We start from the raw sequence: 25079 nt of genomic DNA on the forward strand, positions 1-25079 counted from the left end.
AGCCTGATTCCCATGGACATTTCATTTTATGATTCCAGAACCTAAGAGCTAGGGTCTTTGAAAAACAAAAAGAAGAAGGCCGGGCGCGGTGGCTCACGCCTGTAATCCCAGCACTTTGCAGGGCCGAGGCGGGCAGATCATGAGGTCAGGAGATCGAGACCATCCTGGCTAACATGGTCAAACCCCGTCTCTACTAAAAATATAAAAAAAGCCGCGCATGGTGGCGGATGCCTGTAGTCACAGCTACACGGGAGGCTGAGGCAGGAGAATGGCGTGAACCTGGGAGGCGGAGGTTGCAGTGAGCTGAGATCGTGCCACTTCACTCCAGCCTGGGCAACAGAGTGAGACTCCATCTCAAAAAAAAAAAAAAAAGAAAAAGAAAAAAGGAAGCTGAGCGTGGTGGCTCACACCTGTAATCCCAACACTTTGGGGTGCTGAGGCGGGTGGATCATTTGAGGTCAGGAGTTCGAGACCAGCCTGGCCAACATGGTGAAAACCTGTCTCTACTAAAATACAAAAATTAACTGGGCGTGGTGGTACATGCCTGTAATCCCAGCTACTCAGGAGGCTGAGGCAGGAGAATTGCTTGAACCAGGGAGGTGGAGGTTGCAGTGAGCCGAGATCGCACCACTGCACTCCAGCCTGGGCAACACAGCAAGACTGTATTTCAAAAAAAAAAAAAAAAAAAAAAAGAAAGAAAGAGAAACAGAAGGATGAAACTTAAAGGCTTTTGTATCTGCTTTTGTGAAAGTCACATCCCTGCCCCGAGCCAATAATCACAGATCTATTATCTGCTAGACAGGGGGAAAGAATACAAAGCCCGCATGATACCACCCAGCCTCATGAGGATATCAGGGTCTCACACGGGGCCCCAGGGCAGGACACACAGCTTGGCCTCCTGGGAACTGGACAGTCAACAGTACCTGCTGTCTCTTTGCTGCTTTCTCTGGGGCTGCTGGTTTCTTGCCTCTCCTGTCGTCTGTGCCTCTGACTCTTTTCCTTCTCCTTGAGGTTAATTCTATGGGCCTGAACCCATTGCTCCACTCCCTTTGTTGTGAAATGAGTCCCCAAGCAATACTCTGGCGGGCTTCTCATCTGTTTCAGTCGCAGGGATCTTGGGACAGTTAGTCTCTGCCAAACCTCCTACAGGCCAGGGCTTGCTGACCACAGGCATGTCGTGCGGTCCTTTATGGCGGGTATGCTCGCACTGCGTCTGGAGGTTGGGCACTGCCTTTTGGCTTCTGCTCTTGGGAGCTCATATCAATGGTGGGCACACCCCCGATCCATCATACCTAGCCTATAAAGGAGAAAGCCACAGACCTTCTAAGGATGCAGGTGTTCCCCCCATGAATGTATTTCTCAGCTCCTTCATAGAGAAAGCATTTTCTGGGGTCTCCTGGGGGATGTAGTTGGTGGGTGGGTGTGCAGGTTGCCATGGTAAATCCTTTCAACACTCCAATCTCCCTAAGCCTTTGGATTCCCTCCTCCATAGCATGCCAGGGTAGCTCTGGCATCTCTGCTCACTAAACTTAGGCCACCATGGAGTCCTAGTTCCAGCCACCAACCAAGTAAGCTTTGAGAGCCACCTCCAGCTAAGGAAACTAACACATGATATCCAAAATCTTAGTGCACCTCAGTCAGTGAGTTCAGTCTGCTCCTGTTCTTCTGCCTGCCTTGGTCTGACACCCTCACATACTCCTTAGGTTTCTGCCAATATATATTGGCAAAATCTTGCAGTTCTCTTGGTGTAAAAGCTATCTCATTTGAGGCCATAGTGGGTACTAAAAATCTAAGATTCTACTTATGAGTCTGGTGCCAACAGGTAGTAGTTGTGGTGGGTCTGAAGGAGAATGGGCATCTCCTCATGTGAGATTGTCATACAGTTTTCAAGAAAAGGACAGCTAGTCTCCTTAGACACAACAGAGCAAGCTCCTTCCTTTGGCAACAGAGGCTCAGAGTGACTTGTGGGTTCAAGATTCTCAGTTTCATCTGAGTCCCACCAGATGTCCCCATTCTAAGCTTCAGCATCCCTTTTAATGTCCTACCTTTTTTTTTTTGAGATGGAGTCTTGCTCTATGGCCTAGATTAGAGTGCAATGGCACGATCTCGGCTCACTGCAACCTCTGCCTCCCAGGTTCAAGCGATTCTCCTGCCTCAGCCTCCCAAGTAGCTGGGATTACAGGCACCCACCACCACACCTGGCTAAATTTTGTATTTTTAGTAGAGATGGGGTTTCGCCATGTTGGCCAGGCTGGTCTCAAACTCCTGACCTCAGGTGATCCACCTGCCTCGGCCTCCCAAAGTGCTGGGTTTACAGGCCTGAGCCACTGCGCCTGGCCTTAATGTCCTACCTTTCACATGAGCAATGTGGTGAGGCTGTGAATCCACCTAGTGTAATTCCATAACCCACACAATTCAATTGTGTTTTTTATTTTCAGTAGCACTAGCCCTGGCTAATGTAAATAAGCCAGGCTACAATAAATAAGAATTTTCACTGAGGGCATCAGGGAAGCTCTTTGGCCCTAGGACTGTGCTTTGATATGAGTTAAGGGACCTGAGATTCTATTTTATTTTCCTGTAGATGCTCCAGTGCACACAGAAGCATCCATCCCACACTGCAGCCCTTGAGGGCATCGTCACGGGCATCATGTCAAGTGCCTCAGCCACCTACCTTCCCAAGGCATGTGCTTCAGTCAGCACTTTGTCAGAACCAACCACAGGTGATGATGTGGCTGATTCGCTGTGATGGCACTGCATGCTATGGGTCACTGGTGTCCCATTTCACATGGTCAAAATCCCAGTATGGCACTCAACTCCAAAGGCATGACGAGTCTCCAACTCCCACTCCTGGAGGTCTGTATGTATCTAGAACCACTTTCTTAACTAGTTCTGTATCAGCCAGGGTCCAATCAGGAGACCCTGACTGATTCTACATTGGTAATTTGAACTGGGACAGTCCAATATATAGAATTATTGCTGGGCATGGTGGCTCACACATGTAATCCTAGCACTTTGGGAGGCCAAGGCGGGAGGATCACTTGAAGCCAGGAGTTTGAGACCAGCTTGGGTCTCTACAAAAAATAAAAAAAACAGTTGGGCATGGTGATGCGTGCCTGTAGTCCCAGATACTTGGGAATCTGAGGTGGGAGAATCGCTTGAGCCTAGGAGACTGAGGATGCAGTTAGTTATGATAGCACCACTGCACTCCAGCCTGGGTGACAGAGCAAGACCCTGTCTCAAAAAAAAAAAAAAAAAAAAAAAGACGACAGGGCTGGGTGTGGTGGCTCACACCTGTAATCCCAGCACTTTGGGAGGCCGAGGCAGGTGAATCACCTGAGGTCAGGAGTTTGAGACCAGCCTGGCCAGCATGGCAAAACCTCGTCTCTACTAAAAATACAAAAATTAGCTGGGCGTAGTGGCACCTGTCTGTAGTCCCAGCTACTGGGGAGGCTGAGGCAGGAGAATTGCTTGAACCTGGGAGGCGGAGATTGCAGCGAGCCGAGATAGCACCATTGCACTCCAGCCTGTGTGACAAAGAGAGACTGTCACACACACATACATACACACACACACACACAAAAGACAAGACAACAAAAAAAGAATTATTAACTAGTAAGACGTGCTTAACTTACTAATGGAGTCAAAGAGGACTCTAAGGGGTCTAGAAGTATTAGGTATAAAAAGGTTACTACTGCCAGGTGTGGTGGCTCACACCTGCAATCCCAACACTTTGGGAGGCCGAGGCGGGTGGATCACAAGGTCAGGAGTTCGAGACCAGCCTGGCCAACATGGTGAAACCCCATCTCTACTAAAAATATGAAAACTAGCTGAGTATGGTGGCACATGCCTGTAGTCCCAGCTACTTGGGGGGTTGAGGCAGGAGAATCGCTTGAACCTGGGAGGCAGAGGTTTCGGTGAGCCGAGATTGTACCACTGCACTCTAGCCTGGGTAACAGAGGGAGACTCTGTCTCAAAAAAAAAAAAAAAAGTTATTACTCCCTCTAGACTGAGGGGAAATGGAAAGTGAAGAATATAAAACTATTCTAGTCCCTGAGACCAAGAACCAGCCCTCTCCAAAGAGAATGTAGCTACTACAAGAACATGCAGTTTGCTGGATGAGGACACTGTCAGACGACGAAGCCTGCAGCTGGTCCATATACACCATCTGCTATTGCCAGAGCATGTGAGTGGCCACAGCTGTTCTCTAAGAAATGCCCACCAGGTGGGGAGAGCATGGTTCAAGGGCAGAGTCAAAGGTGGTTGGTTGAAGCTGCTTGCTGGGTGGGGCGAGGATGGCCTGAGGGGATGGCTGGAGCTCCTGCAGAAGTGGCCACTGTGTGGGGACAGTGTAGCTGAGGGTCCCTCAAGGCTACTGTGGAAATGGCCACCAAGTGAGAAGAGCATGGCCTGAGAGGGTCACAGAAGCTGGCCTGAGAGCTGCTGGTAGAAGAGCTGCTTGCAGTAGGAGAGGAAGACAGGAACCCAGAGCGGATGGGCTCTCCTGCTGTATAGCTGCACAGTGTAACCCATGCCTTCTACGGACAAAGCTGAACATTCTACCAGCTGGCAAAGGAGAAATGTTTCCAGGGGTCCGCTCCAGGATCACCAAACATGGCAAAGAAGGATGGGTTTGGAGCTGAGTGACAATAAATTGACAAGTGGAACAGGAAGAAGGACCCAAGAGGCTGGGAGGAGAGGTTTGGGGAGAGTTTGGAGAAATTAGAGGAGGTATGGAGTGTGAAGGACATGGATCAGGGAGGGGAGGAGAATTTTAAGAAATATTTCTGTGGACCATGTGTTGCCTTTATAGCATTCAAGAAATGCAAATAAGGGGCTGGGCGCGATGGCTCAGGCCTGTAATCCCAGCACTTTGGGAGGCCGAGGCGGGCGGATCACGAGGTCAGGAGATCGAGACCATCCTGGCTAACACGGTGAAACCCCGTCTCTACTAAAAATACAAAAAATTAGCCGGGCATGGTGGCAGGCGCCTTTGGTCCCAGCTACTCGGGAGGCTGAGGCAGGAGAATGGCGTGAACCCGGGAGGCGGAGGTTGCAGTGAGTCAAGATCGCACCACTGCACTCTAGCCTGGGCGACAGAGCAAGACCCCATCTCAAAAAAAAAAAAATGCAAATAAGGACCGTAAGTTACGTTGGAGTTCCCTTTTGGCTGAGGGACAGTGTTCATTGACCACAACACTACTTCGAGACTGGAATACTTGGGTCCTGGGTTTCTAAGTGGGTTATGACAGTTTTCTCTTAGCCTAAAGCAGAAATTTACAACGAAAGTTTTTCTTTTTAGGTTTATTAGAGCTGCCCCAGGGATCTTGTTTTATATTATGGGTTCTTGTCTCTCCGTAAGTTGCATTGGAAATTTGGAAGTCCAGGTTTTAGTATTTATTTATTTATTGAGACGAAATCTTGCTCTGCCACCCAGGCTGGGGTGCAGTGGCATGATATAGCTCACAGCAGCCTTAACCTCTTGGGCTCAAGTGATCCTTCTGCCTCAACCTCATAGGTAGCTGGGACCACAAGCATGCACCATCATGCCCAGCTAATTTTTATATATTTTTTGTAAAGAAGGGGTCTCACTATATTGTCCAGACTGGTCTTGAATTCCTGGGTTCAAGTTATCCTCCCACCTTGGCCTCCCAAAGTGCCAGGATAACAGGCGTGAATGCCTGTGCCTGGCCCAGGTTTTAGTTCTGAGTTTCAAGTTTCATTGCATAGTGGTGTGATGCTGGGGCAGGTCACTTAATCTCTCTGAATCTCAGATTTTTTGCCTAACGTGGGGGATATAAAGTCTGCCCATGCAAACTCTCAGGGGATATTGCCATGATGAGGTTGGATAATGGGTATGCAATTGCTTTGGGCAAAAGACAAAGTTTCATTCACTTAAGTGAAGCTATTTGTACCCATACAGTCAGCATATTAGCAAGAAATGTTTTTGCTTGCAAACACCAGGAAACCCCACCACTGTGGAGTAGTTAGGATTTATTTTTCTCATATACCAAGAATTCTAGAGGTGGTTATTTATGGGTAATGATAAAGCTGCTTAGTGACATAAGGACCAAAAATCTCTGTGATTCTCTTGCCCTTCTCCTCATGGTCACAAAATGATTGCTGTGACTCCAGCCATCAAGGCTACATTTAAGCAGGAAAAAGGGATAGGGCCTGGTCAGGCACCGCTGTTCTTTTTTTAGGTAGCCTTGCTGGCTGTCTGCCAGGGCTGCTTTTAGCTTCTAGAGGCCCCCTACGTGTCTTCTCATTGGGCTCCTCCATCTTCAGAGCCAGCAGCAGAGATCCCCAGATGATCTCCAGACTGTTTTATTTCATCTCACGGGACAGAAGTAGAACTGCAAGAGAGTCTGGGGCAGCGGGTATTTAGCTTTCCCACCCCTTCTAGAGCGAGGAGGCAAGGGAGAAAGAAAGAAGTTGGGAATGGGTGTTGGATTAGACAGCTGACAGTGTTGGGAATAGCTGGCAAGTTCTAGATGGCAGCAGCTGAGACTGTTGGGATGGAGGGGAAGCAGCCGCTGGAGGATTTTGACTCCCACCCTTGTAACTGCCGCTCCTGTGTATCCGAGCCCTTTCATGGGGCCTGGCTGCATCTGAATAGCGAACATTTCACTTCGGAGGTGGAATTATATTAAAAATCAGATGCTTGTCATTATGCAAATGGATGTCTCACTATTGCTTAGGATTTTCATTTTTCTATGAATTATTCCTTTTTTCAGTGCTTTTTTTATTCCCCATGGAAGAAATAAAAACAACCACTGGCTGATCAAAGGAATTTTCCAGTCATTCAGTCAACAGATATTTCCTGAGTGTCTGTGCTGGGCCAGGAACTGTTCTAGTCTCAGGGAAATAGTGATGAAAAGACAGTTTCTGCAGCAGTAGAGCTTGTATTCCAGGGGAGGAAATAAGCCATCCAGTGAATTAATAAATCAAATAACTTAGGAGAATGACACATGCTATAAAGACAGTAAAACATGGTAGATCACTAGCTTCATGGGTGGGAGGTCTTCTTTAAATGGGGTGGTCAGACAAGGTCTCAGAGGAGGCAGTATTTCAGCAGAAGCCTTAAAGGTGAGAGGAAGCTAGCCATGCAGCGATCTGGGGGAAGGGTGTTCTGGGTAGAGGGAACAGCGGGTGCAAAGGCCCTGATGTGGGAACAGCATGGTATATTTGGGGAAGAGAAGGATATCCAGGAGGCTCCAGCACAAAGAGAGAGGACAGAACAACAGGAGATGAGGTTGGAGATGGGTGGGGCAAATCACACAGGGCTTTGGAGAGGCGATTGGGTTAAAGATTCTGTCTGCTGGGGCTGGTTTGTTGGCTTGGGCCATTGAAACTTAACCCATTGGCCAGGCATGGTGGCTCATACCTGTAATCCCAGCACTTTGGGAGGCTGAGGTGGGCAGATCACTTGAACCCAGGAGTTCCAGACCAGCCCAGGCAAGATGGCAAAACCCTGTCTCTGCAAAAAATAAAAAAAATTAGTGGGGAGTGGTGACATACACCTATAGTCCCAGCTACTTGGGAGTTTGAGGTGGAAGGATCACGTGAGCCTGGAGTTCAAGGCTGCAGGGAGCTATGATCACGCCACTGCACTCCAGCCTGGGTGACAGAGCAAGACCCTAAAAGGAAAAAGAAACAGCCTGTTAGGCCATTGTCCTGGCATTACCTCCCTCTCACATTATCTTGTGAATTATTGTGTCCATTGTGTATTTCTTGCCCATTGTCCATTTTCCTAATTTGAATGTAAGCTCCATGTAGAAGGAGTCTTGTCTGTCTTGCTCATGGCTATGTCTCCAGCACCTAACACGGCCTGGCATATAGTAGGTGCTCAAAGATATTTAATGAATATGTATTTGTTTTCTGTTGCTATGTAACAAGTTACTCCAAACTTAGCAGCTGAAAACAAAACCCACTTATGAGTTCCCAGTTCTGTAGATAGGGAGTCCAGGCATGGCATTGGCAGGGTGTTCTGCTCAGGGTTTCACGAGGCTGTAATTAAGGGGTTGGCTGGGCTGTGTCCTCATCTGGAGCTTGGGACCCTCTGCTAAGCTCGTGTAGTTGTGTCGTGGGGGTTGAGTTTCTGTGGTGGTCATACTGGGGTCCCCATTTCCTTGCTGGCTGTCTGCCAGGGCTGCTTTTAGCTCCTACAGGCCCCCACATGTCTTCTCATTGGCCTCCTCCATCTTCAAAGCCAGCAGCAGAGAATCTCCCTCAATTTGAATCTCTCACACCTCAAACTGCTGACTTCAGAAAGAGTCCAGTCTCTTTTAAGGGGTCACTCAGGCTAATCTCCCTTTCTCAGGGTCAACTGCACCCTATGACAACCTAATTACAGGTGTAAAATTCATCATATTCACAGCTCCCTGGGGATTAGACAGGGCAGGAATCTTAGGGGCTGCCCTAGAACTCTGCCTACGGAAGAAAGTAGGAATGAATCAGTGCTCATTCTTCTTCCCCATGAGAGCCATTTCCATACCCCAGCCAGCCCAACCACACCTGCTTGTTGGTGGCTACAACTTTTGTCTCACGGTTGCTGGGAGCGCTCTTCTTCTGGCCATGGGTCTTCAGTTGTGCCTCTGTAATGGGTGCATGGTCCCACCTTAGGGCTTTTGCACTTTCTGCTCCCACTGCCCGAGAGCCTCTCCCTGTAGACCCCTGAGTGGCCCCTTCTCTCACTCTCTGCATTTGCTCAAATGTCATCTTTTCAGACTCCCTTCCCTGCTTAAAATCATCCCCTTCCACTCTAAAAATACTCTTTGCCTGTTTGACTTTGCAGTTGTTTTCACCCACCCTGCTCCGTAGTTTACTTATTTATTTGGTTATGGTCTGTCTCCCTGCAGTAGGCTGGCGGCTTCACAAGCACAGGGAATTTTGTGTGTGAGATCCGCTGTCACATCCCCAGTGCCTGTGATAGTGCCTGGCTCACAGTCAGGGCGTAATAAGTTTCTGTCCAGGGAATGAATGAATGAGGTTTAAGGAGAACAGTTTTAACTTTCTTTATCTGATTTTTCTTTTTTCTTTTGGAAAAACCTGAGCAGGCACAAGTCTCCCTTCCCCAGGCAGCCTCGTTATATAATCAGGGCCCTGTTCTGCAAGGAGCTGTCAGCGCTGCTTCAAGCAGTTATATTTAGTGTTTACAGCCTCTCCTTTTAGCTGCATGAGATCTCCCGAAGAGCTCTGGAAATTAGGCCTTGCTTCAATAGGGAGAGGGGGCTCCTGGCCCAGTCCAAGGGGGCCCCAGGGGCTGGTGGGCACTCGGTGGTGGCAGTAGCCAAGCAGCCCTGACCTCAGGGTCAGCCCGTGGCCAGTGTCAGGTTCAGAGCATCCACATCTAGGGATGGAAGGTGAGTTTGTCCTATAAATCACAAAGATAGGAGAAAACAAGGATGGGAGTAGAAAGACTGCTTGGCGTTCAAATCTTGGTTCTGACACTTGTTAGCTGTGTGATCTTAGTCCAGTTACTTAACCTGTCTGGGCCTCACCTTCCTCATTTGCAGAATGGGGATAGATCCAGCATATCTTGATTTGGTGAAATCATTCATGGGCAGTGTCTTGCACAGGATAGGGGCTTCACCAATCAGTTATTTTTAGTTGTGTTCTGAGAGGCCCCTTGCTTGGTTCTGAAGAAGGAACAGGTACATCTGAGATGCCCCTGGTGGTGACTGGATGGCAGACCCACGTCCCTGGGGGTGACTGATGGCAGACCCACACCCCTGGGGGTGACCGGATGGTAGACTCATGCCCTTGGGGGTGACTGATGGCAGACCCATACCCCAGGGGGGTGACTGGATGGCAGACCCATGCCCCAGGTGGGTGACTGACGGCAGACCCACACCCCAGGGGGTGACTGATGGCAGACCCACGCCCCTGGGGGTGACTGACGGCAGACCCATACCCCAGGGTGTGACTGATGGCAGACCCATACCCCAGGGCGTGACTGATGGCAGACCCCCTGGTTTTCTCTGTTCTCCATGCTGTGCTTGCTGCTCCATAACGTCCAGGGAGCTCTCACAGATTTGCTTGGAGGTGTTATTTTGGGATGAGCAGAGCCGTTTCTTAGGCAGGGGCCAGCAGATTCCAGTTCATGGGCCAAGTCCAGCCCATCCCCAGTTTCTGTAAAGGCCCTTGAGCTAAGAATGGTTTTTGTACTTTTAAATGGAAAAAAAGAGAAGAATCTACAACAGAGATGTTGTATGGTTTGCAAAGCCTAAACTATTTCCTATTGTCTGACCCTTTACGGAAAACTTTGCTGACCCATGCCTTAGAGGACGGAGTGCAGTGGGAGTCGGGGGGGTGGGCTGGCGGGGGAAGGGTAAGGCCCAAAGCAAATTCCTGTGTGGGTATCCCTTGCCCCCCACTGTAAAACCCAGTAAGTTAATAATGGCTGCTCCTTACCCAGTACCTAGTATGTGCCAAGCACTTTATCTGTGGACATATTCCAAGCCTCAGCCCAACTCAAGACATAACAGCCATCACCAACCCCATTGTATAAATGGTGAAACTGAGGCTCAGAGAGGCTGAGCTGCCTGCCTGAGATCACACAGCCAGTGAATGGCAGAGCTGGGATTTGAACTGTGATAGTTTCTGACATGGGAGCCTGTGCTGTTTCCCCTTCACCCCAAGGCTTCCCAAGAGGCAGTATCAAAGGACATGGAGAGGGACATCTATGTGACATCCATTGACTTTTCTGCCCCCTCCTCCCCCATCCTGTGGTCACCGCAGAAACTGTTGGAGCAGCGACCCTGTCCCCAGCATACCTGGCCCAGGGAGGCTGGAGTAATCCGTGCCAGACAGGATAATTTGGTTGCAAGTGACAGAAATCAAACTGTGGATAATGGTGGCAAGCTATGGGGAGGCTCACGGAGTCAGCAGGAGACCTGCTGTAAAACTCATCTGTAAAACGGAGAGCCAGGCTGGAAGTGGGTGGTACCAGGTGAGCTTGCTCCTCCTGCCCTATTCCTGCATCCCTGCTTACAATGGATGTGTTTGAAAGGGAGAGTCTCATGGGTCTGACCTGGCTGCATGCCCACCCCTGGCTAGGAGCGTGCAGGGAGCCCCGAGGGAGGTGATTCTCCAAAGGGATTTAGCTCTGATACAGAGATAAGGAGGATGCCACTGGCCAGTCAGGAATGAATGTCCCCTCCAGTGGCCTCCCCAGGACCAAGGGATGGCAGCCTCAGCCTTCTCTTGACCAGAGGGGTGGCTAACTCTGGCCTCTTGCTGGCCGTTTTCTTTGCCACATTGATGGAGACTTAAAGAATGCCCATCTGCATCCAGCGGGAAGACTGGAGAAGCAGAACGGGGCTTTCTGTGCTTCTTACAAAGCCATTCCTGGCTTCCAGGTCACTCCAGAGACCCGGCTGTGCCCATGCCCTTGGGTTTGGTGAAGCAGCCCTGGACTCATGTAATAAATTCCTGTCTTCGCACAGCCTCCCTTCACGGGGCTTCTTTTACTTTGCAAACCAAAGTGTTTTAATTGATGCAATGGCCAAGAGGCAGGTTTGGCGGGGGCAGCCCTACTTACTGGCCTTTGTGACAAAGATTGTTTTCTCCCAATCTTCCTTCTCCTTTTTGCATACGAACAGAAACCTAATTCTAACTGGCCACCCAGAATAAAGAAAGGTACATCTCTCAGCCTTCCTTGCTGTGTAATGTGACCGTGTTCTAAGTTCTGATCTATGGGATGGAAATGAAAGTGTGTGTGTTACCCTCCCAGGAAGTGTTTTTAAATGGAGAAACCGTGCTCTTCTCTACTTGCTTTCCTGGTTGCTGGCATCTGAATGTGATGGCTGGAGCTCAGCAGCCACTTTGGACTATAAAGTGACTTGGGAACTGGAGGCAACAAAATAGAAGGAATCTGGGTTCCTGACACCATGCAGCATCATACCTGCTTTATACTGGCCACCTCTGGACTTTAAGAATTTGAAAGAAACAAAGTTACATCTTGTTTAAGCCTTTTTTTTTTTTCTGGTTACTGATAGCTAAACCAAGTTCTAGCTGCTGCAGCCTTGGTGGTGATTTGCAAGGGATGGTATGGATATGTTTCTGGTAGACTGTGCTGTTGTTCCCAATTCTTCATCTCGCTCTGTATTCACACTCTTTGCCATGTGATATTGCCATTTTTCCTACTAAGGGCAGAATGTCCTTCTTCACCTTGGCTTTGCACTTGCCCATGTGACATGCTTTGGCCAATGGGATATTAGCAGACATGATGCAAGCACACCCTTGAAATCTGGTTGTGTGGTTGGGCTTGCCCTATTGTGTTTCCATCATTGCCTTGAGATGACCCTGCCCTGGCTCATCTGCTGGCCCAAAGAGAAGGAGAAACACCTGTACACTGGAACCAACGCACAGCTCATAGAAAAGCCCAGCTGAGCCTGGCGTGGATCAGTGGATCCTCAGCCAAACTGCAGATGTGTGAGCAAGAATAAGTCATTGTGGAAGCCACTGAATTTCCTGGTGGTCTGTTACACAGCATCACTGTGGCCACAGCTGGCAGATACAGTGTTCTCTCATCCTTTAGTAGAACTAGATGGTAGTGCCTCTCCATTTTCCCCTCCCACTGCTCCTGAGCCTCTGCCCAGCAACTCTCCCTTCTTGTCATCCCTCCTGTCCACAAACTCAAGGTTACATAGAACAACCCTGCCTACTTTCTAGACGCCAGGGCTCCTCGGCCTGGAGTTTCTGTCTGCTGCCTCTGTTACCTCGCTCTTGTCTGAATTCTCTCAGGACTTGTGACTAGAAAGGAAAGAAGTCACGTGTGATGTGACTCTGATGTTCTTCCTTTGCAATGGCCATGAAAGGAAGACAGAGGGTAGAGGAAAGCTCTAGGTGCCTTTCCATCCAGCCCAGGAACCCGGTGATGGTGCATACTAGGGAGACCCTGAGACGATGCTGACGGTTAGCAGAGGCGGGAGCTGGCCTCTGAGAGATGTCACACAATGCTGCGTCCAGGGGCGTGCATGTCCTTGAGTGTCCAGAGCATCTCAATGTACCTTGGGAATTCAGGCAATGCAAGCATGTCCAGCTCAGAGACTCACTCGTGTTTCTGAAATCTGCAGCAGAAATCAGCAAAAGGCGTCACACCTAACAGCATCCACAATCTTGGTGGGAGCCCTTGCACCTGCCTGCACGACCTCCTCGATGAGGGAAGCCACTGGCCTCTCCAAGAGCCATCTCAGCGACCAGCCCAGTCCTCAAATCCCAAGGAGTCACGTGGACAAAGGCTCTTTTCATGGCCAGTTTATTTGAGGTCTACAAACTCAATCTTGTTTGTTTTATTTATTCATCTTTAATATAGACTCTCTTTTATGCAATTAATAAGAGATTTCCATTTCAGGTTAGTTCATTATACATTATGAATTTACAGATGTCAAGGTGATGATCACAATTAAATATAGATGGTGTGGTTTCTAGGATGCTGTACCCAGGGGGACTTCAACAGTTGTGTTTAATAAATGCAGTGGTGTCCCTCGTTCCAGAACAGATGTGAGGTCTGCCTGGGGGCTGATGCAGACCTGAGCACCTTGGCATCTTTAATGCACATGAATTTTCATGGCAGGGATCCCAGTGTTTTCAGCAGGTCCTGGCTTTCCCAGCCAATCCGATTCTGTTCCTGAGGTTCCATCATCAGCTCTAATAGCCTGGTTGTTATTCCCTGTTTGCTTTCAACATGGATGGAGAAAGTTACATAATACTCAGTGGTGAACAACGGTGTGGGCCACACCATGGATACAGCTCCTGCAAGGGCAGCTCCTGAGGGGTGACTGTCACCCAGTGACAGTGCTGTGTCCCTCTGTAGTTGGCTCTGGGTCTTGGCATCTGGAATCCCCTTCTCAAGAGACAGAGGAAGAGCACTGTGGTGGCTCAGAGAGGGCCCTGGGGACAGCTAGGTCTCAGTTCAAATCCTGACTCTGCCATTTGGATGACCTGGGGCAAACTGATTAAACCCTAGAGCCTCAGTTTTCTCATCTGTAAAACGGGGATAAAATACTTCCCTCGGTGTTCCTGGGATGGTTAATGGGTTTGTCACCTTGGAAGATCTTAATAAACAGTAGGACAAAATGATCATAGTCATTTTGTTAGGTGTTAGAGAATATTCACAGTGGGACACCTGCACTGATAATAGTGAGGTTTCCTCCTCCAAGCCAGGGAAGCATAACGACGAGATCTGGACACGCTGGAAGAAAATTCATCAGCTGGGTGAGGTGGTTCATGCCCATCATCCCAGCTACTTGGGACACTGGGGTGGGAGGATCACTTGATTCCAGTAGGTTGAGGCTGCAGTGAACTATGATTGCATTGTTGCATTCCAGCCTGGGCAACGGAGTGAGACCGTGTTGTTGTTGTCGTTGTTGTTGTTTTTTACAACACTTTGGGAGGCCAAGGCAAGTTAATCACTTGAGGTCAGGAGTTTGAGACCAGCCTGGCCAACATGGTGAAACCCCGTCTCTACTAAAAATACACAAATTAGCTGGGCATGGTGGCAGGGGCCTGTAGTCCTAGCTACTCGGGAGACTGAGGCAGGAGAATTGCTTGAACCCAGGAGCTGGAGGTTGCAGTGAGCTGAGATCACATCACTACACTCCAGCCTGGGCAACAGAGTGAGACCCTGTCTCAAAACAAAACAAAACAAAACAAAAAAAGAAACCCAACAACAACAAAATTAGGGTTTACTGAGCTCTAGGACTTGCATTTTGGGAGGGCCACCCTTCCCTACTCTCAGGCTGTGTGGTTCAGATGGGGCTCATCTCCCTCCCAGCCCCAAGGTTGCACATGTAACTCAGGCCTGGGCAATTACCATAGTCCGTCCCCTTGGGCACAGTGATTAGTCCAGGCATAGGCATGTGACCTCACTGTGGCCAATAATATTCCTTTCCTGCCACTTTCCTGCTGAGATTAAATCCTGAGTTTGTTGAGCCCCTGGAACCAGCCAAGCCTGAAGCCACGGAGACTTTGAGTATGTGAGTCAATAAATCCTTTTTGACTTAGGTTTTGTTGTCATCATAAAAACAGAACACTATTCTGAGCCCTGTGGCTCCAGACAAGAAGTAAACTCTTGGCTCCTTGTAGGCTAAATGTAGTGACTTGGCGAGCCAGGCAACTCCAAGGCAGGTCCTCTGAGAGGACGTGCAGGACCACATCCATCAAGCAGCCGTCTCACCTCCCCATGACATTTCTGTAATTCCACTCCATCCTGTCCGTGCCGAAGGGATCACTTCCTGTACCTCCATGGAGCTGTAGTGCTTTGCAACCCTAATTAACATTAATCCTGGTGTGGTTCTAAATGCGCTCCAATTTTCCCACAGGAAGCTCTCCCAGAGGACTAAAGAATAAATGTAATTTGCAAGAGAAATCAAAAATATTTGTAAGCATACAAAGGCAAATGTGGTCAAGAGAAAGAGCTATGCAGATGTGACAACCCACCCATTTTCTCAACAATGGAATAATTATGGCCCTTCACATCTGGACAGATCTCCAGATTTTTAACAAGGGGTAGTGGACTTAAAAGTAGTGTAATAAGGCTGGGTGTGGTGGCTCACGCCTGTAATCCCAGCACCTTGGGAGGCTGAGGCAGGCAGATCACCTGAGGTCAGGAGTTTGAGACCAGCCTGGCCAACATGACGAAACACCATCTCTACTAAAAATACAAAAATTAGCCAGGTGTGGTGGTGCATGCCTGTAGTCCCAGCTACTCGGGAGGCTGAGGCAAGAGAATTGCTTGAATTCAGGAGGTGGAGGTTGCAGTGAGCCAAGATCGCACCACTGTACTACAGTCTGGGTGACAGAGCAAGACTCCGTCTCAAAAAAAAAAAAAAAATGTAATAGGTAACGGTAAAATTACAACTAGTGATGATTTCACTGATTTTCTAAATTTTATTGAATTATCTTGATATTTACCAATTCTTGATATAGAATGAATACCTGAAGTTTTAATCTTTTAATAGTTGCATAACACAGAGAGTGTAGGTTTAAAATGAGTCAATTAACCAGGTTGAGTTTGTAGACCTTGAATAAAGATTTGAGCAAATGGCACTGCCGTACATTCACAGGAATTCGAATCAGCATAAGTTTTTGGAGAGCCAGTTAATGTGAAATTTCTAAACTGCGTATCTTTTCATTTTACAATGCATTTTTAGGAATACAGCCCGAAGAACTCATCTTGCACATGTATAATGGTGCAGGAATAAGACTGTTGCTTTTTAACAGTGAAAAATTGTAAATGATTTCAAATGTTTGGCATCACAAAAATTGGTTAAACAAATTACAGCATATCCAATGATAGGACTGTGCAACATCATTAAAATTATCATATGGAAAAACATTTAAATGCCATGGAAAGATGTTCACAATATATAATTACATATGAAGAGCAATTTAAAACAGTACATATCATGTGAACCCATTTTTAATTAAAAAAACTGTGTCGAGTATGCATAGGAAAGGGACTGGAAAAATACATTAAAATATTAGAAGTGTTTATCTTTTAAAGGTGGCAGTTTTGCTTTTTGAATATTTATATCTTTGAGTTTCTGTGAGGAACAAAGAATTTGAAAAATACTGAGTTATGCCACATCAGAGAACTAATAATAACAATATAACTCTCACAAAGTCAGTTTAAAAGAAATAGAATTTTCTACTTTTTTTTTTTTTTAACCATTTGACTTAAGGTCTCAGGCTATTTTGTTAATGGGATAAATGCATATAACAGTCCACCTGGGGCTTTTCCTGAACCCACCGTGATGGTTGATTTGGCTGTCAACTTGCCTGGATTAAGGGGTGCCCAGATAGCTGGGAAAGCACTATTTATCCTCAATGCTCCTGCAGGGAGTGGGGCTGTCCCTCTTCTGCTGAAAGGGAAGCCCAGGTGGTTTGGTATTTGATTAGGATGATTGGGCTGTCCCAGGTGCGCTTGTGAGGGTGTTTTTGGAGGGGACTGGATGTGAGTCTGTGACCTGAGTACGGAAGCTCCTCTGCTGGCGGGGGTCCAGATGCAGTAAAAAGGTGGAGGGAGGGTGAATGCGTGCTCTCTTCTGCATCTGGGTTGCCCTCCTTCTCCTGACCTTGACATCGAACTCCAGGTTCTCTGGCTTTTGGACTCTGGAACTCACACCGGCCCCCAACCCTGCAGGCTCTCAGGCCTTCAGCTTGGACTGAGAGTTACACCACTGGCTTCCTTGGTTCTGAGGCTTTCGGATTGGGACTGAGCCCCATCACTGGCTTCCCTCAGTCTCCCACTTGTGGATGGCCTCTTATGAGACTTTTTCACCTCCACAATCAAGTGAGCTGATACCCCTAATAAATCCCTTTGCATAGCTTTCGTTCTGTGTATCTTTTTTTAAAAAAATTATTTCTTATTTTTGGTAGAGACAGGGTTTCACCATGTTGGCCAGGGTGGTCTCGAACTCTTGACCTCAGGTGATCTGCCCACCTTGGCCTCCCAAAGTGCTGGGACTTATAGGTTCTCTGTCTTTCTGGAGACTCTGACTAAAACACCACCTTTCTTAATTAGGCTGCTTTTTGCTGAAAGTAACGGATGTCCAAATAGCAGTGTTTAAACAATGCAGTTTATGAGCTCAATGCAGAATATCAGCTCAGTGAATGCCCCTGGCCTTGGGACCGCACTTCTGGGGTGACACATTGGCTCCAGGATGTTGCCAGGATCTGTCTTTCCACTCTCCCACCAGTAGCCATCAGTGGGCACTGTGGTGCCTCATGGGCACAAGAGGCTGCCAGGGCCCTTCCCATCACACTTGTACTCAACAAGCTGCCAAGAAGGAAGAAGGTAGAGGGCAAAAAGGAACTTTGTCTCTCTTGTTTGATCAAGGAAAGTGGTCCTCCTCTAGCTCCTCTTTACATCTCATTGGTCACTCTGACCCCCTTGCCTCTTCCAGAACCGTCCCTGGCTTGAGGGAATGTGGTAGGCTGAGACCTGTTAGGATTCTGACCCCGTCCCCAGGGCTGGGCATGTTGCCACTCAGACAAATAGGGAGCCTCTTGGGAAGGGAGGCAGGGCTGCTTCTAGTTCCTGGGGGTCTTGGGTTGTGCTGAGGCATGGTGGGTGGAGGAGGGATGGTTGGCTTAACTCATCCATCTTGGTTAACAGACCCTGGGGTTGGACTGCTTGGGGTTAAACATGATTCTGCCATTTGCTGGCTGACAGTGCAGCCATGGAAAAATTGCTTCATCTTTCTGTGCTCCAGTTTTCTCAGCCAATAAAATGGTTATGGGATTAAATGAATCAAAACACGCAAGCCCGAAAGAATTGAAAACAGGTGTTCTAACAAAAAATTATACATGAATGTTTACAGCAGCACTATTCATAATAGTGTTTCCAAGGTAGACAGCAACCCAAATGTTCATCAACAGATGATGGACAAACAAACATGTTCTACCCACGTGGTGGAATATTAGTCAGCCATAAAAAGGAGTGAAGCTTTGACAGGGTATGACGTCGATGAACCTTGAAGACACGATGCTAAGTGAAAGAAGCCAGACACAAAAGATCACACACTGTATGATCCCACTTAAATTAGTTAGTGGAGCAGTCAAATTCATAGAGACAGAAAGTAGTCTGGTGGGTGCTAAGGGTGGAAGGGAGGGGAGAATGGGGAGTGATTGGGTACCAGGTTTCTGGTTGGGTGATGAAAAAGTTCTGGAACTGGAGAGTGGTGATGGTTGCATAGCACTGCGAATGTACTAAGTGCCACTGAATTGTACACTTTAAATTGATTAAAATGGTAAATTTCATGTTATGTGCATTTTACCACCATTAAAAAACAACACACGTGCAAACTGCTTCGAGCAGTGTCTGGTATGTATTCAATGATGCATCATTATTTATTATTATCATTATTATTTGTTATTAGTCTTGTTCTGCTCTAGCACACTTTACACTTGCTCCAAAATCCCATCCCGATGGTGCCTTCACCCCTGGCTGCCACCTCACACCCTTCCCAGCCCCTGCTGGTCCAGGAATCATTTTATCCTGGGAAGCCAGGGGTCAGAGCTGTTCAAGGTGCTTTCTGCTCAAACACACCAGGAAGCCATTTCTCCCCTGTGGCCTCCTCCCAGTTGGGAGTGGACCTGGAAGGGAAGTCAAGTCCTTCCTGGTCTGAGTGTTCATGGGCTCACATCCCAGGGCTCAGTGCTTACTGTACTGTCCAGCCCTGAGCTCCTTTCATTCATACATTAATATAACCAGGACTGATTGGGCCACTCTCTGTACATATGATGCTGGGTGGTAGCCACTGTTACGAAGAAGAATAAAGCAGGGGAGGGGACACAGAGTGATATGGATGACTGCAAGTTGCCATAAAGAGGCTCCTTCCTTCCATCATGGGTCCATATGTCCAGGTGTGCAAGTAACTGATTTCTTGAAATTCTTTATTCTTAGTAAATCCTTGATTACCTGTATAAGTGAGCTTGGCTTCTATTTTGAGAGGCCCCTTTCCCCTACCACTCACCTGTGGTGCAAATGCAATCTAAGTCAATTCTGTGTTCCCTGAACATGCCAGAAACATCGATGTGCGCAATGGACAACAAACAGTCCCAGGCTTTGCAAAGAATTTCAACGGGTGGTCACCACGGCAGCAGCTGCCTGCGTGTTGGCGTTCAAGGGCGAAGGGGTCTGTTATTGCCGCTGCCAGTTGGCTGAAGTGGGGAAACCTCTCTGCCTATTCGCCTCCATCTCACCCCTACCAGCACCCCCACCCTGACCTTCCTTCTGCAGCGCCCTCCAGACCTGCAGTTCCAGTTTCAGCCACGAGATGGCAATGTTGCTCTTCGCCGGTAGCCCGGCGGGCGCGTGGGCTGAGCTGCAGCAGAACTGGGGTGCGGGGACGGACCGGGAGCAATCCGTGCTGGAGGCAGTCTCTTGCTGTGCAGGGGGTGGTGCGGCCTGAGGAAGCCTTGCATGGCTATGCTGGGGCTCGAGCTGGCTGTTAGTCGAGTCGGCCTCCCCACACTTACAGATCCAGGAGAAGGACAATTCCTGGACTCAGTATCCCATCTATACTTAGGGGGAGATTCTAGGCTGTGTAATTCTTACGGTCCTGCCCAGGCTATGAGGCCAGCAGGCTGGGGGCGAGAGTCTAGGTAGGAGTAAGAGGAGAATTCCGCTTAGCCCTGGGGTCTCCTCGTTACTGCCGCCAGCCTCTCAGATTCCCCCCCGCCCTTCAGAATCCAGGGAGGCTTTTTTCCCCTGCTTATTTCCTCCAGAAACACCCCCTTTAGAGATACAGGCTTAGGGGCCTGGTTAATATGCAGAAATCCTCATCCAACCACAAGACAGGCTGAGCCAGGCTGGAATTCTCATCCCTACCCCACGTATGAGCTCAGAGAGGATTAGGGGCTTGTCCAGAGTCACACAGCTGGGGCATGGAAAAGCTACCCTCAAAAGGAGATTCCTCTCTTCAGCGTCTGGCTCAACCATCATCAGCATATTTTAATGGGGAAGTGCCCTTCCCCACTAAAAGGTGCTTTCTTGGAGTATGACCAGGTAGTCCTGAGTGTGGGGTTGGGGGGAAGGCAACTGCCATCTGCCATCACACCTGGGACTGTGTGACCACTGGCTTGGGGACTTGCTGGACTGATTTACAACCCTCTCCAAGCACCGCCACTAAAGCCACAGAATGACCCCTTACCCTGCCAGAAAATGACTTTTATCTTTGGCCACAGTCTCCCAGCCTCACTGACCTGCTTCCTGGTCAAACACACGGTTCACCTTGGCACCAGCACCCCGCGGTCACTCCTGCTGTGGCTCTCCCCTGCTGTCGTCCATTCATTTCTGCTTCACCATCCCCTGCAGAGGCCGGCACACAGTAGGTGCTCAGCTCTGCAGATGCTTATGAACAAGTGAACAGGAAAGAGGTGTTGGGGGCAGCCGGGCACAGAGGACCCTAAGAGAGTCCTGACTCCAGGATCATCCTCTTATCTGGGGAAAGGGTCACAGAAAGGGGACAGATGGGCCCCTCGCAAGGCCACCCTAAGCCCGAGGAGACCCCCAATCCCGTCGTCCAGCCTGTTGTATGGCTCTCCACACATTGCAGGCCTTGCCAGGGAGCCCAAAGGGGGCTTGGCCTGGGCATGGGCCCCTTGCAAAGGAAGCCGATTAACAGCCACGGGAAAATCCCTTTACGTCTCCTAATTAACCTGGGCTGGAGACTCACCACCTGCCCCTGGCTTTCTTCCTTCTTTTATCTAGGAAGAACTGAGTGCTGCCTCTGCTAATGAGCTTGTCTGTACTAATCAAGCAGGTGCCCTGTCCCCCATCCCCTCTTGGCAGCCGGGAGTGGGGAGGATTGTCCTTCTGATGTGAGCTCTGGGCCCGCAGAGGAAAATCAGATCTATCATAATAATGGCCATGATGATGAGAATGATAATGTTGACACTGACTCCTTTAAATGAGTTCCGACTTCCTAGGTCAGGGGCTTTGTATGTGTTATTGGGGACACCAGGTGATGTGCAATGCCTTCCATCTCTCAGATGAGAAAACTGAGGCTCAGGGAGGAATAAGGGACTCGCCCCAGCTTGCACAGCTAAGGAGCGGCAGAGCTGGGATTCTCAGCCAAGACTCCATGACTCCAGAGCCTTCCCCAAATCTGTCTTTTCATCACCCCACGCTGCCTTATTGACCATTTTCAAAGAGTTTGACCCACTTTTTCATGGAAAACTGAGATGGCAGAGCAAGTGGCTGGTGTGGTGGGGGCTGGGGCGGAGCCAGGACTCCAAGCCACCCTCCCAGGTGGGCAACCCCCCATATCCCCTGTCCTCCCAGCGTGGTGGGGAAGCTTTCAAGGCATCTGAGCGCTGCTGGAGGCTCCCCCACATGCTCCCAGCATGACTCATTCATTCGGCTTAGCCCCCCGTGGCTTTGCCCTGGTTGGGGGTGGGGCGCCCAGGAGGATCAGTGGTTTCTGGGATAATAGGTACTGGGGCTCCGTGTGACCTGTGACCTCCCTCCGCACTCTGGCTGCGTCCCTGCCCCTGGATGGAAGAATTCGACCACCTAGTACCCGGCCCTGCGCAACACCTCCGCTCCGTCACTGCCTGACCCTGCGCTGGGAACTCATTCCCGGGACCGCCAGGGAATCTGCCCTTCCCAGGAGAACTCCTGGCTGCCTCCGCGTGCTCCTAGGGCCTGCGCGAAATGGGAAGGCGCATCCTCTAGCCTGGGTAAATAAGGGACCCTGCCTCACCCGGGTGGCCATCCCCAGGCCGCCTTCGCTGTGTTTCAGGTGACCGCACCCAGCCTGCGCACCCCTAGCCCCCATCCCGGTGCCGTGCAGAGGCTCTGCACACAGCCTCGGCCTCCCGGAGGCCCTCCCCTCTCTCCTCTCCCCTCTCCCACAGGCGCTCCCTAGCTGTGCCACATTTAACCCGGGACCTCCTGTCCGCACTCAGTCTTGCAGTCTCTGGCCCCGGCAGACACCACCTCTCCAGAGGTCGCTGCCCCATCCCGGTGACCCTCCGCTGGCCTCCTCACCCCTCGACCTTGGCAACTCCTACCGCTGCGCCCCAAGACGCCGGATCTAGCTGGGCATCCCCTCTCTGCATTGCGCACCCCTCCCGCAGCCCCTGTACCCGCGAGCGCCCGCGACCCCCGGCGGGCTCCCGGAGCCTCCCGGCCGGGTGCCCTCCCCCGAACCGCCGAGCAGTGGCGCGTCCCGCCGCCTACTGGCCGGGCTGCCGCCTGTGCCCCGGCTCCCGGGCGGCCCCTCCCCCGGCCGCGGCCCCGCCCTCCGCTCCTCTCCTCCTCCTCCTCCTCCTACTCCTCCTCCTCCTCCTCCCCCCGGCGCTCGCTCGCTCGCTCACTCTCTCGCTGGCTCGAGGGGCGGCCGGCAGCTGGCGGCGGCGGCGGCGCGACCGGGATGGGACGGGCGCTGGGGCGCAGGAGCCGCGGCGGCGGCGGCGGCGGGGGCCGCGCAACTCGGGCCAAGTGCGGGGCAGCCGGCCAGGGCGCGGGGCGCTGAGCCTCGGCCGCCCCAGCTCCCCAGCCACGCACGGCCGAGCCCAGGAGAGCGCGCAGAGGCGCAGCCGAGGAAGCGCCGCCAGCGCCGGCGCCTGCGTCTGGGGAGGAGCGGCGCGCTGGGAGCGAGCCATGCCCGGCGCCCGGGCGTAGCCGCCGGGGGCTGCTCCGGGAGCCGCGGGCCGGGCCGGGCGCGCGAGAGGAGCAGCCCCGCGCCGCGCCCACCGCGCGCCGAGGACCATGCCGCCCCCGGGCCGGGCGCCGCCGCTCGGGCTCCTGCTGGCGCTGACTGCGCTCCAGTGCCCAGGTAACGCGTCCCCGGACCCCATCCCCGACCCCGGCCGCGGCGCACAAAGTTGGGTGAACGGGCGGCTGCCTCCTTCTCAAGTCCCTGGCAGCGCGCATCTCCCGGACTTGGACAGACCTGGGGAGACCTTGGGAACCCAGGAGCCCCCGGCGCGTTCCCCTTTGCCTAGCGCCTGGGGAGAGCCCGCCTGCCTTCTCCCCCAAACCCTTAGCTTCCTTGCGGATCCTTTCGGGACGCACGGGGGCCACAGACCGGGGCACCCAGCCTCTCGAGGCGGGTGGGGACGCGACTGCAGGAATCGAGCCCCCTCCCCGCCCTGCCTTGGGCCAAATCCCCCCCAGGTCCCAGTTCCTCCAGGGGTTTTGCTGGGCGGGGGCGTCGACGCAGCCCTTCTCCAGTGCCTTGCTGCCCGCGGTCGCACAGTGGTGCGTTCCCGGGACACCTGCGGGCCCCGGAGATGTCTCGGCCGGCGCTGTCTGGCTTGTCCACAGCCCCTCCCCACGCCCCGCGGCCCTCCCCTGCTTTCACACTGCCCTCCCCAAGCTACCCACCCTCGCCAAATGGCCTCCTCTTGGCCAAAGAGCAGCCCGCTGCGCGCCTCCTGCAAACGCGGGCTACTCCAGCGCCCTGACCCCAAGGCGGGCGGGAGAGGGTAGCCGCGGCCAAGCAGTCCAGGACGCGCCGGGGAGCCTGGAACGCGGTGCTGTCCAGAGCCATTGCCTGGGCACCGGGGAGCTGGACTCCCTGCTGAACCAGCTCAGCTGTCGCCCAATCCTAGTGAGTGGGAAAAGCAAAATAGTCAGGTATTGTCGGTCTTCGCTGGAGTTTGGAAAGCTTTCTACCCACCTTGGTGTGGCTACATGTTGGTTCTATAGAAAGCGTATCCTAAAATGACAATTCCTCCCCTCCCCCCACCCCATGCAAGCAGTGGAGAAAATCCTAAAGGCTCAGATGAACCCCGGGAACAGTCACGAGCAGCCTTCATGTGCTTTTGAAATCTCAGTTCTCCAAACCTTTTAAAATCAAGACCCATGATTTGGGAACAGGTAGCTTTTGCTTTAGAAAATCTCTCCCCATTTTCTTAACAAACAAATCGCACAGACAGGCAGAATGCAGTAGAAAAATACAACTATAACTTTTCGGCTTTCACTGTCTTGGTAAGGTTGCAGTTAGGAGCAAACCTGGCATGTCAACTTGATGTTCGATGTATTTTATTTGCGTGGAAAAAGTCAGTGTCGGCTTCCTTTGAGATGCCCTTAAGTGACCCAAAATATTTACCAACACCTTCGACTTGAAGAAAACCTTCTATTGGAGATCTCCGTCAGCGTTCGGCTTTGGTTCAGCCTAGAGAATGGCATTGGGCTTAACGTGGATGAATCTTGCCTGCTTGGCTAAGGAGCAGCTATGATAGCTGTTTTGCTTTCGGCATTCCTCTGCGGTCCACGAGAGGGGCTGCTGCTGGGGCCGAGGCTGTTTTCTCTTAGCTGAAGCCCTGGGACCTGTTTGCAAAAGTGCACAGTCCCTCGGACTTGAAAATTGCAGTTTTGTCTCTATTTTGTTTCTCCACGGGGGTCAGCATTTGCCTGGATGTGCTTATAAGTGAATATCGGAAGTCTCTCAGAGAAGCTGCCTGCATAATGCTTTGTAAGAGAATAGGATGGTCCCCCTACCACCCCCCCACCCCCGTCCCCCGCCCTCTCCCCCAGCAACAGAAGAGCCTGTGCCTGGCTCTGGAAGGCCCCATGTTGGGAGGGAAGGTGAGCTCCCACTGAAACCTGCTGCTGG

At 50.9% G+C, this 25079-nt stretch overlaps 1 protein-coding gene across 5 annotated transcripts in view; it reads left to right on the forward strand.

The window, feature by feature from the left end:
- Positions 1 to 25079, forward strand: part of TMEM132B (transmembrane protein 132B) — a 505248-nt gene that overhangs the window by 14775 nt on the left and 465394 nt on the right. Inside the window, exon 1 of one of the 5 annotated variants that reach the window (XM_016924615.4) lies at positions 22832 to 23294. The exons of the other annotated variants lie outside the window; for them this stretch is intronic. Within the exon in view, the coding sequence (XP_016780104.4) occupies positions 23228 to 23294 (67 nt within the window). The 5' untranslated portion in view covers positions 22832 to 23227. Of the gene's footprint in view, positions 1 to 22831; positions 23295 to 25079 lie in introns of those variants that run through there. 5 annotated transcript variants of the gene reach the window in all.

This window comes from Pan troglodytes, chromosome 10, assembly GCF_028858775.2.
Source record: "Pan troglodytes isolate AG18354 chromosome 10, NHGRI_mPanTro3-v2.0_pri, whole genome shotgun sequence".
Taxonomy (NCBI): Eukaryota; Metazoa; Chordata; class Mammalia; order Primates; family Hominidae; genus Pan; species Pan troglodytes.